The following is a 16,466-nucleotide window of genomic DNA, read 5'->3' as shown; positions in this document are numbered from 1 at the left end:
GAGATAAGCAACCTACCCAATAAAGAGTTCTATGTAATGATCATAAAGATGCTCAAAGAAATCAGGAGAGAATGGAGGAACACAAGGAGAATTTTAACAAAGATTTAGAAAATACAAAAAAGAACCAAATAGAGCTGAAGAATACAAAAACTGAAATGAAAAAAATACACTAGAAGGAATCAACAGATTAGATGATACAGAGGAACAGATCAGCAAACTGGAAGAGAGAGTAGTGGAAATCACTGAAGCTGAACATGAAAAAAGAATTTTTTAAAGGAGGACAGTTTAAGAGACCTCTGGGACAACATCAACCATATTAACACTTGCATTATAGGGGTCCCAGAAGGAGGAGAAGAGAGAGAGAAAAGGGCAGAGAACTTATTTGAAGAAATAATAGCTGAAAACTTCTCTAACCTGGGAGAGGAAATAGGCATTCAAGTCCAGGAAGCAAAGAGAGTCCAAAACAAGACGATCCCAAAGATATCTACAGCAAGACACATGGTAATTAAAATGGCAAAAATTAAAGATAAAGGGAGACTCTTAAAAGCAGAAAGAGAATAGCAACAAGTTACAAGAGAACTCCCATATGGCTATTAGCTAACTTTTCAGCAGAAACTTTGCTAGCCAGAAGGGAGTGGCATGATATATTTTAAATGATGAAAGGAAGAAACCCTGCAACCAAGAATACTGTACCCAGCAAGGCTATAATTCAGATTTAAAGGAGAGATAGAGTTTCATAGACAAGCAAAAGTTAAAAGAGTTCAGCACCACTAAACCAGCTTTACATTCATGATAAAAACTCTCATCAGGTGGGTTTAAAGGGAACATATCTCAACTAATAAATGCCATTTATGACAAATCCACAGCTAACATTGTACTCACTGGTGAAAAGCTGAAAGCCTTTCCTCTAAAATCAGGAAAAAGACAAGGATGTCCACTGTTACCACCTCTAATTAACATAGTATTGGAAGTCCTAGCCACAGCCATCAGACAAGAAAAAGCAATAAAAGGCATCCAAATTGTAAGGGAAGATGTAAAACTGTCACTATTTGCAGTTGACATAATTTGATATATAGAAAACCATAAAGTCTACACCAAAAGACTATTAAAGCTATTAAATGAATTCAGTAAATTTGCAGGATACAAGATTAATATACAGAAATCTGTTGCTTTTCTATATACTAATAATGAACTATCAGAAAGAGAATTCAAGAAAACAATCCCATTTACAATTGCAAAAAAGAGAATAAAATACCTAGGAATAAACTTAACCAAGGAGGTGAAAGATCTATACTCTGAAACTATAAAACATTGATGAAGGAAATTGAAGATGATTTAAAGAAATGGAAAGATATCCCATGTTCATGGATTGGAAAAATTAATACTGTTAAAAAGTCCATATCTACCCAAAGCAATCTACAGATTTAATGCAAGCTGTATCAAAATTGCCATGACGGTTCTCAGAACTAGAGCAAACAATTCGAAAATTTATATGGAACCACAAAAGATCCCCAAATGCCAAAGCTGTCTTGAGAAGAAAGAATGAAGATAGAGGCATCATGCTCCCTGACTTCAGACTACACTACAAAGCTGCAGTAATCAAAACAACATGGTACTGACACAAAACAGACATATAGATCAGTGGAACAGAACAGAGAGCCCAGATATAAAACCATGCACCTATGTTCAATTAATCTATGACAAAGGAGGCAAGGGTATACAATGGAGAAAAGACAGTTTCTTTAATAAGTGGTGCTGGAAAAACTGGATAGCTACATGTAAAAGAATGAAATTAGAACATTTTCTCACACCACATACAAATGTAAACTCAAAATGGATTAAAGTCCTAAATGTAAGTCCTGAAACCATAAACCTCCTAGGATAAAACATAGGCAAAACACTCTTTGACATAAATCGTAGCAATATTTTTTTGGCTCTGTTTCCTAAGCAAAAGAAACAAAATAAAAAATAAACCAATGGGGGACTTCCCTGGCGGTCCAGTGGTTAAGACTCCCCACTTCCACTGCAGGGGGTGCGGGTTCGATCCCTGGTCAGGGAACTAGGCGCACTGCGTGGCATGGCCAAAAAAGAAAAACAAAACAAAAAAAACCAATGGGACCTAATTAAACTTAGAAGTTTTGCACAGCAAAGGAAACCATCAACAAAATGAAAACACAACCTACTGAATGGGAGAAAATATTTGCAAATGATATGACTGATAAGGGGTTAACATCTAAAATATATTAACAGCTTATACAACTCAATATCCAAAAAGCAAACAACCTCATTAAAGAATGGGTAGAAGAGTGCTCACTTTGGCAGCACATATACTAAAACTGTAACAATACAGAGAAGATTAGCACGGCCCCTGCACAAGGATGACATGCAAATTCATGAAGTGTTCCATATTCTAGAATTTTAAAAAATGCACAGAAGACCTAAATAGATATTTTTTCAAAGAAGATATACAGATGGGCAACAGGAACATGAAAAGATGCTCAACATCACTAATCATCAGAGAAATGTAAATCAAAACCACAATGAGAGATTTTCTCCCACCTGTCAGAACGGCTCTCATCAAAAAAATCTACAAATAACAAATATTGGCCAGGAAGTGAAGAAAAGGGAGCCCTAGCCCACTGTTGGTGGGAATGTTAATTCACACAGCCACTATGGAAAACTGTATGGAGGTTCCTTTAAAAACTAAAAATAGAGCTACCATATGATCCAGCAATCCCACTCCTGGGCATATATCCAGAAAACAAACTCTAATTCAAAAATATACATGTGCCCCAATATTCATAGCAGCTCTGTTTACAACAGCCAAGACGTGGAAACAACCCAAAGTGCCCATCAACAGACAATTGGTTAAAGAAGATGTGAGATAGATACACACACACACACACACACACACACACACACACTGGAATATTACTCAGCCATAAAAAAGAATGAAATTCTGCCATTTGCAACAATGTGGATGGACCTAGAGGGTATCATGCTTATTGAAATAAGCCTGACAGAGAAAGGCAAATATTGTATGTTATCACTCATATGTGGGTTCTAAAAAATAAAACAAATGAATATAACAAAACAGAAGCAGACTCACAGATATAGAGAACAAACTAGTGGCTGCCAGTGGGGAGAAGGAAGGAGGAGGGACAAAATAGGGGTAGGGGATTAAGAGTTACAAACTACTATGTTTAAGATAAATAAGCTACAAGAATATATTGTACAGCACAGCGAATATAGCCAACATTTTATAATAACTTTAAATGGAGTATAATATATAAATATATTGAATCACTATGTTGTCCACCTGAAATTAGTATGATATTGTAAATCAACTGTACTTCAATTAAAAAAAATAACTAAAAAGAAACAGAGTCAGAGATACAGAAAGCAAACAGGTTGTTGCCAGAGTGTAAGGGGGTGGGGGGAGGAAATAGTTGAGGGAGATGGAGAGGTATATACTCCCAGGCGCAAAATAAACGAGTCTTCGGTATGAAATGGACAGTATGGGGAAGGTAGTCAATAATTATGAAACTATCTTTGTATCTTGATTGATGGTAACTAGACTGATGATCGTTTTGAAATGCATAGAAATATCAAATCACTATGTTGGGTACCAAGAAACAACACAGGGTTTTAGGTCAGTTATACTTTTAAAACAATCTTATAGAAAAAGAGTTCAGTTTTGTGGTTACAGAGGCAGGGCTGGTGGGAAGAGGAACTGGATGAAGGCAGTCTAAAGGTACCAACTTACAGTTATAAGATCAATAAGTACTAGGGATGTGTACAACATGATAAATGTAATGAACACTGCTGTGCGTCATACAGGAAAGCTGTTAAAGAGAGGAAACCCTAAGAGTGCTCATCACAAGAGAAACAATTTTTTTCCTATTTGTTTAATGTTGTGTCTATATGACATGATGGATGTTCACTAAACTTACTGTGGTCATCATTTCATGATGTATGTAAGTCAGATCATTATGCTGTACACCTTAAACTTACACGGTGCTGTATGTCAAGTATCTCCCAATAAAACTAGAAGGAAAAAAGAAAGTGGTTACCAGGTAAGAGTAGCAATTCCTTCTGTGAGCAACTTGGAAAAAACCAAAAAACTAACGGGTAAGTCATTCTCTCTCTGAGTGGTATGTATCTTCATAAAAAAAGGACATCCTCCAGACACAAAAAAGACTCCATTCTTTTTCTGTTTGCCCCAAGCAACGGCGAAGAACACAGTACCCCATCCCCAGAGGCGTGGTGAAGGCTGCAGAGACCTTGGCTGTGGCGCACGCAGCGCTGGAGCCGAGCACAACAGGAATTCTAGTCACGTGGGTTTTTAGAGACCTTTAGGCTAGAGAACTAAGAAAATGGGGATCCAGGTAATGAAAGCAGCCCACCGCCTCATGACTGTGCCCTGCGGCGGATAAACTGACGTCACCCGGGCAGGTCAGCGAGGCCCCTGCGCTGACCCCCGCAGCCGGCCTGGGGGCCTGGCGCAGAGCGGATCGCTGGGCTCTCACAGCTCTTGGGCTGGTAGCTGCAGCCGCAGCACTGGCGGTTAGAAAGCCCTCCCAGCCCCCAGCGGCCCTGGCTGCTCCCGGGTGGCTCTGACAGTCGCTGCCCTGCCCCTGCGGCGGCGGCGGAGCACTCACGGTGCACGTGGTGCAGGGGTGAACATTGACACGATCGACCACCAAAAAAGCGCCCCTCGTGTCCATACCTAGAACCCATCGCTGCTCTTCACCGGTCTTGTCTTTTAGCCTTCAAAATCACACACACACGAACGATCCAAGAAACTACCAGAGGTTACTACCAGCGTTTCACAGGGCTTTTGAGGAAGGCAGGGCTTCATTTGAGGAATGTAACTAGTACTTTTAAAAGGTGAAAATGGACAGACTTGAAGATGACAGATCAGTAAGATTAATCTCTGCATGAGAAAAAAAGAAAACTAGAAAAAAAAATCACCATAAAATGAATTAGTGCATAATCCCTTAAAAGAGAACGCAGTACAGCTGATGCAGAAGCATTCCTATCAAACAGTTATCTGTGGCCGTGACGGGGATGCCAGGTTGAAGCAAAAGAACAGCATCTCAGAATGCGCCCGGGCCCTCAGCTCTCCCACATGGCACACTGAGGAAAGTGTGAAAACATCATCTTGCATTCTGTTTCTGGTAATGGCAGGCTGTTACTCAGGTAACCCCTCTGCTAAAAAGAAAAAAGGCTGAATGAAATATTTTTTCAAATCACCTTTAAACTGTAATAAAAATAAACAATAATAAAAAGGAATTTCATTGGGGGAAAAAGTTCAAAAAAACCCTAAAAATCTCCTTAAAGCAAAGTCTGACAACATAGTAAGAAAGTGCCAGAACAAATTCTGGGGTAACGCCTGGCCCCAGAGAAGCATATGGAATATTGGATCACCAAAGCTTCTTTGCCCTGATGGCATTTGCCAGATTAAACAAAACAAAAATCACATACACATTGAAGGTTCAGCTCCAAAGGCCTCATGAGACTTGGCATAGAAGTCAAGGTTGACTTCCCAGGATGTGGGGTCTTACTGAGACCCCTGAGAGCTACACTGGGAATGTGAGGTGAGCCAGCATCAAACATGCTGCTATGGATTGAATGTTGGTATGCCTCCAAAATTCGTATGTTGAATCCTAACCCCCAGTGTGATGGTATTAGGAAGTGTGGCCTTTGGCAGTGATTAGGTCATGAGGGTGGAGCCCACATGGTGGGATTAGTGCCCTTATAAAAGAGACCCCCAGAGAGCTCGCTTAGCCCATCCACCATGTGAAGACACAGCAAGAGGACAGCCATCCACAAACCAGGAGGTGGGCTCTCACCAGACACTTGGACCTGCCCTTGCCATGATCTCGGACTTCCAGCCTCCAGAACTGTGAGAAATAACTGTTTGTTGTTTAGCGCACTGGTCTTTGGTATATTGCTGTAGCAGCCTGGGTGGACTAAGACATGTTTCTGCCTTCTTCCAGCCCTAGGGGATGGAGGGGAGGCCACCTTGGTGCTGGTCAGAGGAAAAGAAGAAAAGGACAGGAACACATTTCAGGGGTTGTGGCTCAGGAACGGCCTTGCTCAGGTGTGCCTTCTGGGCGCCCACAGTTCGATCCGTGGTCTTGGTGTCCCCAGCACCTGGCAGACACAAAGCCCCTTGACCTGGCTGATGAGTACTCAAGCGTTTACCATGTGAACAGATACATTCATAACCTTTTCTCTGTTTGTCATATTTCACAATTTTAAAAAGTTTTTAAAGATTGGTCTTGACCCAGAAAATTTTGGCAACTTTAGGGCAATGAGCAGAAAAGTTAAACCCAGAGAAGCACCAGTTAGCTGTCACGCGGAGCAGATCATCCAATGACGGAAAAGTCCCCAGCCACAGCCAGCCCCTCCTCCAGAGACATGTTTGCTACAAGACTCACAGCTAAGGAGGCATGTGTACACCGAGGATTGGGAGGGAGCAGCCCACCCAAAGGTCACCTGAGAATTAGGGGCACATCCTCTGAAGATGCAGTAAGGAGTGAGCATTTGGCTGGAGGGCTGCTCTGAAGGCATAAGGGACACCAACTATAGGCCCACTCTTTTCTGTTAGGCAGAGGGAAAGGAAAGGGGTCTTAAGTGCCTAAGAAGGGCCTTCCTGACAGTGAGCAATGTCACAAATGGGAATGGACCAGCCAGTGGAGTTTACGGCCTCTTCTGGCGTCTTAATGAAAGTGCGGATTTTCTCATTGCTCAGAACGGCAGCTCTGTCTCTCTCGAGCACTCACACGAACACCGGTATCAGTTGGACACACTCTCAGGCTCCCTTCTGGTACTAAAGCTCTGGAGTCATGATAAAAGTAAGCAGAAAGCGTGGGTGGGAAAGCCTGTGGGTGGGAAAGATCCCAGGTCTTGGTGCTGTCGGGGAGAGACGCCGAGGAGGGGATCACGGAGAGGGTCCCCTCTCCCCAGAGGCTGTCCCCCAGAACCCCATTCACACTTGGAACCTGTCTGGCCCCTTCGCTGGGTCTCCACAAGCTGTAGCAAGTAAAACTAACCTGCATCCCTAGGAAAACGCCTCAGAAACCCTTTGTGGAGTCTCACACCTGCCCCCAAGGAGCAGCCTCACCTGACGAGTCCTTTGATTTGTCACCTTCACCATGACCTCTTTTTGTAGGTCATAGCCCCTGGAATCTGATGACGCTAAGTTCTTCACTTTCAGCTCCATGTTAAGTCCCTGATAAGAAAAATACTTCTCACTAAATAATCCTACTTTTATCAGCCTATACCATCTTTGAAATTTATTTTTCATCCTCTCCATACTCAGGCTTTCTAAAAGAAGATGGTCCACCTCTTGCTCCTTGGAATTCCCATCAAGAGAAAAGCCAAAGCACCAGAATTTCTCAACGGTATTCTGGAACTAACACGTGTAGGCCTCACCAAAGTGACTGAATCTCATGCAAGTTTCCCGATGATTGGGATCCTGTGTCACCAGAGAGCAAATGCCAGCCCAGGCCTTCTCTGTGGCAGAGAAGCCACCAGGGTGCCTGCACCCAGAGAGGGCCTCTGGAGGACAGTCTGGGGTGGGGTGGCCATGGCGAGCTAGTGTTGGTCTGGGGTCCTGGTGGTCCCAGAGCCGTGGGGGCCAGAGGTGGAAGGAACGGACTCGAGGCTGGGACTGGGGAGGCCCGGGTGTTGGCTGAGGCCCTGTCACTAGCTCACTGTGGGGTCTTGGGCAAAGCACCCGCCGTCTCCAGGCCCACATTTCAGGCGTGTCTACACCATGAAGCCAGTGCAGGGCAATGGGAGTGAGGGGTGCATTGAACCTGTTCCCTGAGGTCCTTTCTGGAGCTGGGATTTTACCATTTTCTAGTCTTACCTTCTTCAGCTCTTCACTCATTTGATTTGCTTCTGCAACCAGTGGCATCAGTTTGATGTAGTCCTGGAACACAGCCAGGACACTGGGGTCTGCCTTGCCATCCCCACTGTTCACAGCACCTAGGAAAGATCGGAGAGGAAGGGAAAGTCACTCACTGGTTCTAGGATACTTTTCAGCCATGAATAAATTTACACACTCCTTGGTTCCTTCATTCAGTCGTTCATTCAACTGTTAACCAAATATTTACATTTTAAAATTGCAAGCATGTAAAAGAATAGATACATGTATATGCATAACTGAATCACTTTGCTGCATACCTGAAACTATCGCAACATTGTTAATCAACTATACTCCAATATAAAATAAAAAGTTTAAAAAAATTACAAGCATGTAATAAAACAAAAAAACAAACAAAAACCAAGAAAGAAAACAAATGAGGAGGAGAGGACATTGCCTGGCTTTACTTAAGCAATTGCTGAACTTAACCCAAGAATCTCGGCAGCATCGTGACAGGAGGCCTTCTGCCTCCAGTTTCCCATCTTGGTCTCAGGGTCCTTGACCCAAGGTGGCTCCACACTCTCCAGGGAGGAGGCTGGGGCAGGAAGAATACAGTTGGCTAAAGGAAGGTCTGGGGTTTTCTCGAGAACCGCAGCTGGCACAGAAGCAACCTGTTCTTACTTCTGCTTGGGGTGGCTTGGAGGAGGGGATCATGGAGACGAAGCGTGAGCCAATCCCCCTGCCAGACCCCGGTTGGTGCTGCCTTGTGCCAGGAACTCTCAACTATTTAGGCATTCCGTGCCCTGAGGTCTGACTCCCCAGAACTGCCCACCAGCCGCCTTGCTGAGGACCTACAGTCTTTGCTGGCGCTGAGCACCTTCAGCCCAGCATCTGGGGCTTGTTCGACCTCATTGTGCTGCCAGCCCTGGGCTGGGAAGGCAGGTGTGCCGTCAACCCTGTGAATGAATAAATGAATAGACGGGGTATCCAGGTTTGGTATTATAGAGTCTTGTTTGCTTGTTTTTTGGTCAGGAACTTGCAGAAAATGAACAAGGAGGTGAATTTCAAATCAATTTATTTTGCTAAAATTCTGAAGAAAAAGCTTTGGTATACGAAAAAGGGAGGAACTATTTTGCACATGTGTAGGCACACCCCGTGGCTCTCCAAGCATGGGTTTATAAGGCAAGTTCAGGCAGGGCACGAGGGCTGGAGAGAAGGTACCAGCACACGTGAGACGCTCCTCGTTTGGGAAGCCCAGCACAGCCAGAGACCTCAGTGGAGCCCAAGCTCACGTGGCTTCCAGGGGCCCTGGTACCATGGCCTCCCCTGAGGGAAGTGAGCCGGGACCTGGAAATGGGAGGGGAGGTAAGGTGGTCAAGAGCCTCCATCTGAGGCGAGGGAAGAGATGGACAAAGGAAGATGCCAGAGCTCCTGAATGCTCCTGCAGACGAGGAATCCCAGGTTGTTGAGCAGTGGAGGCTGGGCTGAGAGGATAAGGGGAGCCTTTGACTCAGAAACCTAAGGCTGTAATTTATTCTAGGCTAGGATCTGGATTTTATTCATCACCGTCTCTCCAGGCTCCCAGTCAACATCTTTAGCTGTTGGGCCGTAGCTTCTATAGGGCCAGAAGGCCCCTGGGTGGGGCTGGGAGGTGAGTGGGGAGCACAGACCCCAGCCTGCCCTGTCCTGGGGGGAACCCGATGTCCAGGCATGGGGCTCCTGGGGCAGGGTGTTCTCAGACAGAACAGAGCAGGATGTGCCCACATTTGGGCCCTAGGTCATGCACGTGTGCATGACTAAGCTTCTGTGTGGGAGCTGATCTGGTTAATCTCATTCATCATTCATTCAACAAACACTTACTGAAGGCCCATTGCTAGGCCATTATCAGATTCTGGGGATTCGGAAGTGAACCCGCTCTCATCAGCTCTGTAAGGACAGGGCACTGCTTTGCTCACTGCTGGATCCCCAGGGCTTAGAACCACATCTGGCACATAGTAGGAGCTCAGTAAATACTTGTTGAGTGAAGGAATATATAAATGAATGGGTAAACAAGAGAAAAAAAATCCCAGCTAGAGCTTATATTCTCAGGTGGACAAATGAATAATAAACTAATAAATAAAATAATTTTAAAATGTGATGAATGCTAGGAAAGAAATAGAGTTAAGTAATAAAGAATAAACAAACGAAGCCAAGAAAGGGGAAGATCTATCTGAGGAGGTAATATTTGAGCTGAGAGATGAAAGATGAAAATGAGCCAAAGATGGAAAGAAAAACAAGCAATAAGTGCAAAGGCCCTGAGGCAGAAAGGGCTTGATGTGTTGGAGGAGCAGAAAGGAGACCAGTGAGGTTCAAACTGCGGAGAGGAGAGAGTGGTGTGAGATGGGGTTGGAGAGAGAGCACGTGGTAGATCACACAGGGCCTTCAAGACCATGGTAGGGAGCTTGGGTTTTATTCTAAGAACACTGAGAAGTTGGTGAATATTTTGCAGCCCGAGCGTAGCATGATCTGATAAGTTCAGAGATGACTACACTGTTCAGGTAAGAGACGATGATGGCTTGCACTGAAATGGTGGCAAAGGAGGATGGAGAAAAGGCAGACTGGATGAAGAAGTGAGGGAAAAGAGGAGGCCTAGATTTCTGCCTTGAGCAGTTTGCCAAGATGATAAGTCCTGGGAATGAGAACAGGCTTGGAGTGAGTGGGGAGTCAAGGCTCTGTTTTGGACACTTTCATGTTGAGATGTCTGTGAGTCATGCAAGCAGAGATATCAAGAAGGCAGCTGAATCGGGGTATCAAGAGGTATCAAGGGACAGCAAGAAGACAGAGGAGCTGAGGGTTGTTAGCACAGATGGCACTTAGAGCCACCGAGAATGATGAGAGCAGAGTGGGGAAAGCATCCATCTAGAGAAGTGTCCCAAGGTCCAAGCTCTGGGGCACTCCGAATTTCAAGATGGTTTAGATGAGGAGGAGCCAGGAAGGGGAATGTGGAAGGAGTGGCCTAGAAGAAAACCAGGAGAACATACGGTTCCAAGAGTAAAATATTTCAAAAAGGAGAGAGGGCTCAACCGCGTAAGATGTGTGCAGACAAGTGCCTGCTAGATGTGGAACGCAGAGGGATCAGGGTCAAGGCACGAGTGGGACAGAAGCCAGACTGGAGATGAGAAAATGGAGACAACTTCCTAGTTTTCTATAAAAGGGAACAAAAAGAAATATGGCAGTAGCTCGAGGGAGATGTGGGTCTAAGTAGGGCTTTGTTTGTTTGTTTTTATGGTGGGAGATAGTGGAGCATGTTTGCATGTGATAGAATGACCCATGGAGAGCAGTTAGTGATGCAGGAGGGTGGGGGGAGGGGGCTCTTCAGAGACAAATGCTTGAGAAGGTGAGAGGGATGGAGTCCAGAGGACAGATGGAGAAAATGGGCAAACATATTATGTTCACCCACCAAGAGAAAGATAAAAATAAACCCTGTGGTACTGACCTGGAATTGGAGGTATTACTAACTTATGGTTTTACAGAATAGGTGAAGCTATAATAGTGTGTGGGAACCATGTATGTATATAGCAGTTTGCACACATAGTCCCAGATCTTGATTTATAAATGTCCTTCTCCACCAAAAGGAATCAGGATCCTTGGAGAAATGACTGACACCAGAGCTGGGACTGAGAGCCCGCGAGACAAAACTGGAACATTTTTTGAGGCCAGAAAGTAGGCTAGTGTTTAAAGAATGAGGAGGAATGTCAGGAAGACACAGAATCCAGCTTGAAGGGGCTCCCACTGGCCAAATCCAGGACAGTTTGCACCTCAAAATAAATTATGAAAGCAACAGATCATAACTTATGGAGTAAAACAGGACTCTATGAGTTCACAGTGACATAAATAAATGGATAAGCAAATAAATAGGAGAGAAAACATTTCTTATAGTACCATTGTTTCAAATAAAGGTAGAAGAAATGGTGGAGCTAGAAATTCACCATTTGACAAAAATCATACTAATCCAATGATCAAAGGATGATAAAATTAGTGGATGAAAGTGTGATGAGGTATAGGATATCTACATATCAAAGTCTCTCCCCATAAAATATTTATTAATTAAAAAGATAGGATTAGTCATTTTACCGTGGAGAAAACTGGCAGACGCCCCCTTAACCAAGTGATCACAAAAAGTGGACAACCTGCCACCATGTGCCTTCTGATGTGAGGCACAGAGGCTACAACATCAGTTTGCTGGTATTCCTGCCAAAAATGTATCACCCCAATCCCATCAGGAGGAAACATCATAAAAACCCAAACGAAGGAACATTATACAAAATGATTGGCCTTTACTCTTCAAAAATGTCAAGGTCATGAAAGACAAAAACAGACCTGGTGAATTGTTCCAGATTTAAAGAGACCAAAGAGACATGACAACTAAACGGGGTCCTGGATTGGACCCTGGATCCAAAAAATTTTTTATAAAGGAAATTATTGAACCAATTAGTTAAATATGAGCAAAATTCATAGATTAAATAACAGTATTATATTGATCTTAATTTTCTGATATTGATAATTATACTGTAGTTTTGCAAGAGAATAATGTTCTTTTCCTTAGGAAGTATACAATGTAGTATTTAAGGATAAAGGAGCATCATGTCTGCAACTTACTCTGAAATGGTTCAGGAAAAAAATTATATATATATGTGTACATATATATATACACACACATATACATATATAATAAAGCAAATGTAGTAAAATATTTAAACAGGAAATCTGAGCAGAGTGTGTTTGAGAGTTCAGTGCACTACTCTTGAAACTTTTCTGTACCTTTCAAGAAATGTCAGAGTTAAGAATAACCCACAAAATGCTTGCCCACCTTGGCAAGGGGCTCCAGAGAACTGGGGCTAAAGGCGTCTGAGCTTGGAGACAGGCTGGCTGACTCTTGGCCAAGATGCTTTGGGAAGTGTGCCCATGAGAGAGCCACGTGGTGACCACAGAAGAAAAGGTTTCAGGGGCAAAAGGGAGAGCTGTCAAGAAGTCATACAAAGCATGGAAATGGGGCCAAAGGATGACTTCCCTTTCCTAGCAGAGCCCGTGTAAGGAGCTTCTGGTCCCCCAGGGGGCTGCACAGGGGACAGGGGGTACCCTCAATACTGACTACTGATTAGGGCCAGACTCTGAGCCGTTAGATGTTAATTTACAGAAGACTAAATTTAGAAGACTGGCACACTGAAATGAATTTTTGTCCAGGAGAAGATTATCGCCCTGAAGGCATGAATTAGCTCTGCTGGACCCAGCAATCCCATTTCAGCATCCTCCTATCCCAGTGTTGCGTCCACTCTCTACTCCTCTAAACAAATTTTCGACGTGTGCTCACTCTGTATGAAAATCATACCTTAACTTTCTAAACATTGTATTTTGACACAATAAAAGATTATTTCTTAAGGAAAGCAGGAGAGCACACAGTGAAAGCAGCTGCTTTCACATCCACCCATGGAAAATGTCAGCAGTCAGGTCCAGGCTGCTCACCAAGCTTGTCCACACTCACTCCCTCCGAAGCCGCTCTCTCCAGCTGGAAAAAGTCATAATCAAATCTGCTCAAGTCCTCACTGCCTCGCTCTGAAGGAAACCCGATGTAGAGGTAGGCGCTGTTGGATCCCAAAATAATTCGGTCCTAGGGAGGAGAGAGTGGGCTCAGAGGGAAGAGGCCAGAGGAGGTGAGGTCAGCCTGCTCCTCTGTGTAAATCCTGAGACCCTGTGAATCCCCCAAGCAGGGAAGAGACCCATAAACGAGGAGGGAAGAGGGGACCTCTTGCTTTTTCGTGCTTTCACTGACTCCTTCCTTTATTCCACACTCTCCACCAGGCGCTGAGAGTCGGTGGGGACCAAGCAGACCCATCCCCCCGCCTCCGGGACTTGATGAACTAATGATGTAACCACAGCGATGTAATCACAGCGCGTGCGGGATGCTGGGAGGAACAGGGCGGGCTTTCCGCGGAGTGTATGGGGCCTAATTTACACTGGGGATTAGAGAAGACCTCTTAGAAGGTGCACTATTTAAGGTGACACTTCAAGTGTGTTAAGTTTCGGAGAGGCTGAGAAGGCCGCTGCCCACCAGAGCCTGGCACGTTTTGAGCATCCAAGGGGTCGTGTGACCGAGGGAAGCCCAGGCAGAGCAGTGAGGCCAGAGAGGCAGAAGATGGGCCGGCTCCCTCGGGTGTCCTAAAAGGGAGGTCATCGAAGGATTTCCGAGAAAGGGGTGGCCTGCTTCAGTGTGCTTGTCTAAAAGGCTCTCTGTGGTTACAAGGCGGAAAAGGGACTGGAGAGGGGCCTGGAGCCCCTGTGCTGCTGGGACTCGGGCCGGGGTGGTGGCAGGAGACAGGGAGAGCCCGATGTTGGCAAGGTGCTGGCAGTCCCTCTCCATGGTAGGTTTTAAAAATCTAAAATGTCATACAGCGGTTAGAGCTGGAAGGATTTTGGCGATCACCTAGTTCACCCCTCTCTGCTTTATAGGCGAGGTCCAAGGAGGTGAAGTGACTTCCCCAGGACACACGGGGAGTTAATCTCAGGTCTCCTGAGCCCACAGCTGTGACCTTGTCATCACTGTGACACGGTAGCAGAGGGACACGAGGGTCTTAGCTCCCAGCAGTGCCCACCTCCCTCCAGCTCTCTCGGTCAAACATAGGAAACCCTGTGGCTCCGCAGGAGAGTTTACCAAATGCTGCAGCTTCGTCTTGGTCGTGATGGGCACCCCGTTAACGATGACCTTGCATTTGCCGTGTGGAGTCACCGTCACTTTACCACCCGAATTTGTGAAGGAAGCGTGTTTATCTGAAATTCTGAAAGGATAAGACTGTGTCTAAGAGACCAAATAAATTACGATTTTAGGGAACAGTTTAGATCGTTCTTTCTCATTTGCGCAATCAGGTAAGCCCTACAGCTGCCAAGGAAGCCCTGTGGGGCTCCTGTGTGCTGGCTCAGTGGGTGGAGATGGAGAGGTGGGTGTGAGGGACCCTGCCTCCAGCGGGGAGACGACAAAGCAATCATTTCTTAGTAGAACCACCCCTCCCCCACCCCCATACTAGAGCCCCGAGAAGTGTGAGGAGCCAGGAGACCCAGGGTCAAGCTAGAGCCCGCAGGGATGCACAGACCAGTAGGACTGAGCGGAGGGGAAATGGAAAGAAAGGTGTTTCAGAAGAGACACTTGGGAAGGTGACTTAATAATGTGCCCACATATTGCTGAGAAGTTTAGGTCTGGTTCTTGGTCTTTATCTATACAAATCCAGACCTGAGATGTTACAGGATTTGGGGTCAGTATCAGAGGTGTCAGATTGGCTGCCCAACAGACGTCATCTCTGTGCCCTGAATGACCGACTTCCTGGCTGTTCTAGAATGTTCCTGGACTCCTTGGCTGTCATGGAATGTTCAGGAAGTCGAGACACGCAACAACCACCCGGAGCCCTTGTTGGCCTGGGGCTCAGGGGTCCTGTGGGAAGGTTTGACCCTCAGCTCATCTGGAGTTCAGCCTTTCCAGACCTGTGTGTTAGACTAGGGTCACCGCAGGAAGTGGTCTGGAAAGGGAGATGAGGGGGTCCCCAGGAAGAATCAGGGCAAAGGGCCTGGAGGCCAGCGGTTAGGGTGAGTTAGTGCCCACCGGTCCCCCGCCTCCCCCTCCACCCCCCTCCCAGCCACCAACACACACACACACACACACACACACACACACACACACACACAGGCCCCAGGCGGGCTCAGGAGGGCTGAGGTATGTCGGGGGACTGGTCAGTAAGTTCCCTCTTTGTAGGGGCTGATTGAGTCTATTGGCTGGAAATCTGTGGGCGGTCAGGACACAGTGGTCCTGGAAGAGGGAAAGAAGCCCTGGAGCTGCAGCCTCCCCACGAGAGAGGCCACAGAGGTAGGGCCCCACTGTGAGTTTACGAACCCGCCTTGGGGTTCCACAGGGGCTCCTGCAGGGATCCTGAGGGGTCCTCAGGGAGGGGATCAGCTCAAAGTCTGGGCTTTGCCTTAGTCCGGTTGGTGAGGGCTCTGGGCACAGTGATCCGAGGATGTTTTGCTCTTGGTGGTGGGACCACAAAAGGCATGGGCCACCCGTAGGGGGCCTGCCCTCCTAACTCTCTTCACTTCCTGCCCGATCTACTCATGTCCATTTGTGGAGAATTATTCCCTTTCTCCCAAGCTCAGAGCCAAGGAAACAAAGTGAGCGTGGCACAAGGGATTTCGGTGACAGAAGAAAACCCTCTGAAGGTGATCTTTCATAAGCATTAGAGTGGGTCCCGAGGAAGGTCTGGTCATATCTTGTCCTTGGTTGTCCGGCAGGGTCTGTGGCTTGGCCTGACGATGACTAGATGAATTCTGAGGGTCTCCTCTGGATGCAGTGGTCGCAATTCTCTAATGCTGGACAGAGGTGCTGGGTCACATCAACTTACCCCAAACCTTGAAGAGTGATGGCATTTGAAGCTGCCTGACCAGCATCACACGAACCTGAAAAGAATTAAGGTAAGTTGTTTTCAAATTTTTTCAGGATTTGACATTAGTAAGTTAACATGTTTGATGTTTGGGAAGTGCCATTTCCTCTCCAATTAGATCATGTGAA

At 45.7% G+C, this 16,466-nt stretch overlaps 1 protein-coding gene and 1 non-coding gene across 2 annotated transcripts in view; one reads left to right on the top strand and one right to left on the bottom strand.

The window, feature by feature from the left end:
- Positions 1–16,466, bottom strand: part of LOC133086933 (kinesin-like protein KIF28P) — a 75,630-nt gene that overhangs the window by 11,118 nt on the left and 48,046 nt on the right. Inside the window, exons 12-16 of the mRNA XM_061183696.1 lie at positions 16,300–16,354; positions 14,568–14,691; positions 13,382–13,526; positions 7,883–8,001; positions 7,133–7,240 (exon numbers count right to left, since the gene is read on the bottom strand). Coding sequence (XP_061039679.1) covers positions 7,133–7,240; positions 7,883–8,001; positions 13,382–13,526; positions 14,568–14,691; positions 16,300–16,354 — 551 coding nt within the window. The remainder of the gene's footprint in view (positions 1–7,132; positions 7,241–7,882; positions 8,002–13,381; positions 13,527–14,567; positions 14,692–16,299; positions 16,355–16,466) is intronic.
- LOC133089357 (U6 spliceosomal RNA) lies at positions 2,307–2,413 on the top strand. The gene has a single exon (XR_009700719.1). It is a non-coding gene; the product is annotated as a U6 spliceosomal RNA (small nuclear RNA).

The sequence above is a fragment of the Eubalaena glacialis genome, chromosome 3, assembly GCF_028564815.1.
Source record: "Eubalaena glacialis isolate mEubGla1 chromosome 3, mEubGla1.1.hap2.+ XY, whole genome shotgun sequence".
Classification (NCBI taxonomy): Eukaryota; Metazoa; Chordata; class Mammalia; order Artiodactyla; family Balaenidae; genus Eubalaena; species Eubalaena glacialis.
The sequence above is the reverse complement of the archived record's forward strand: the minus strand, read 5'-3'. Positions and strand labels throughout refer to the sequence as shown.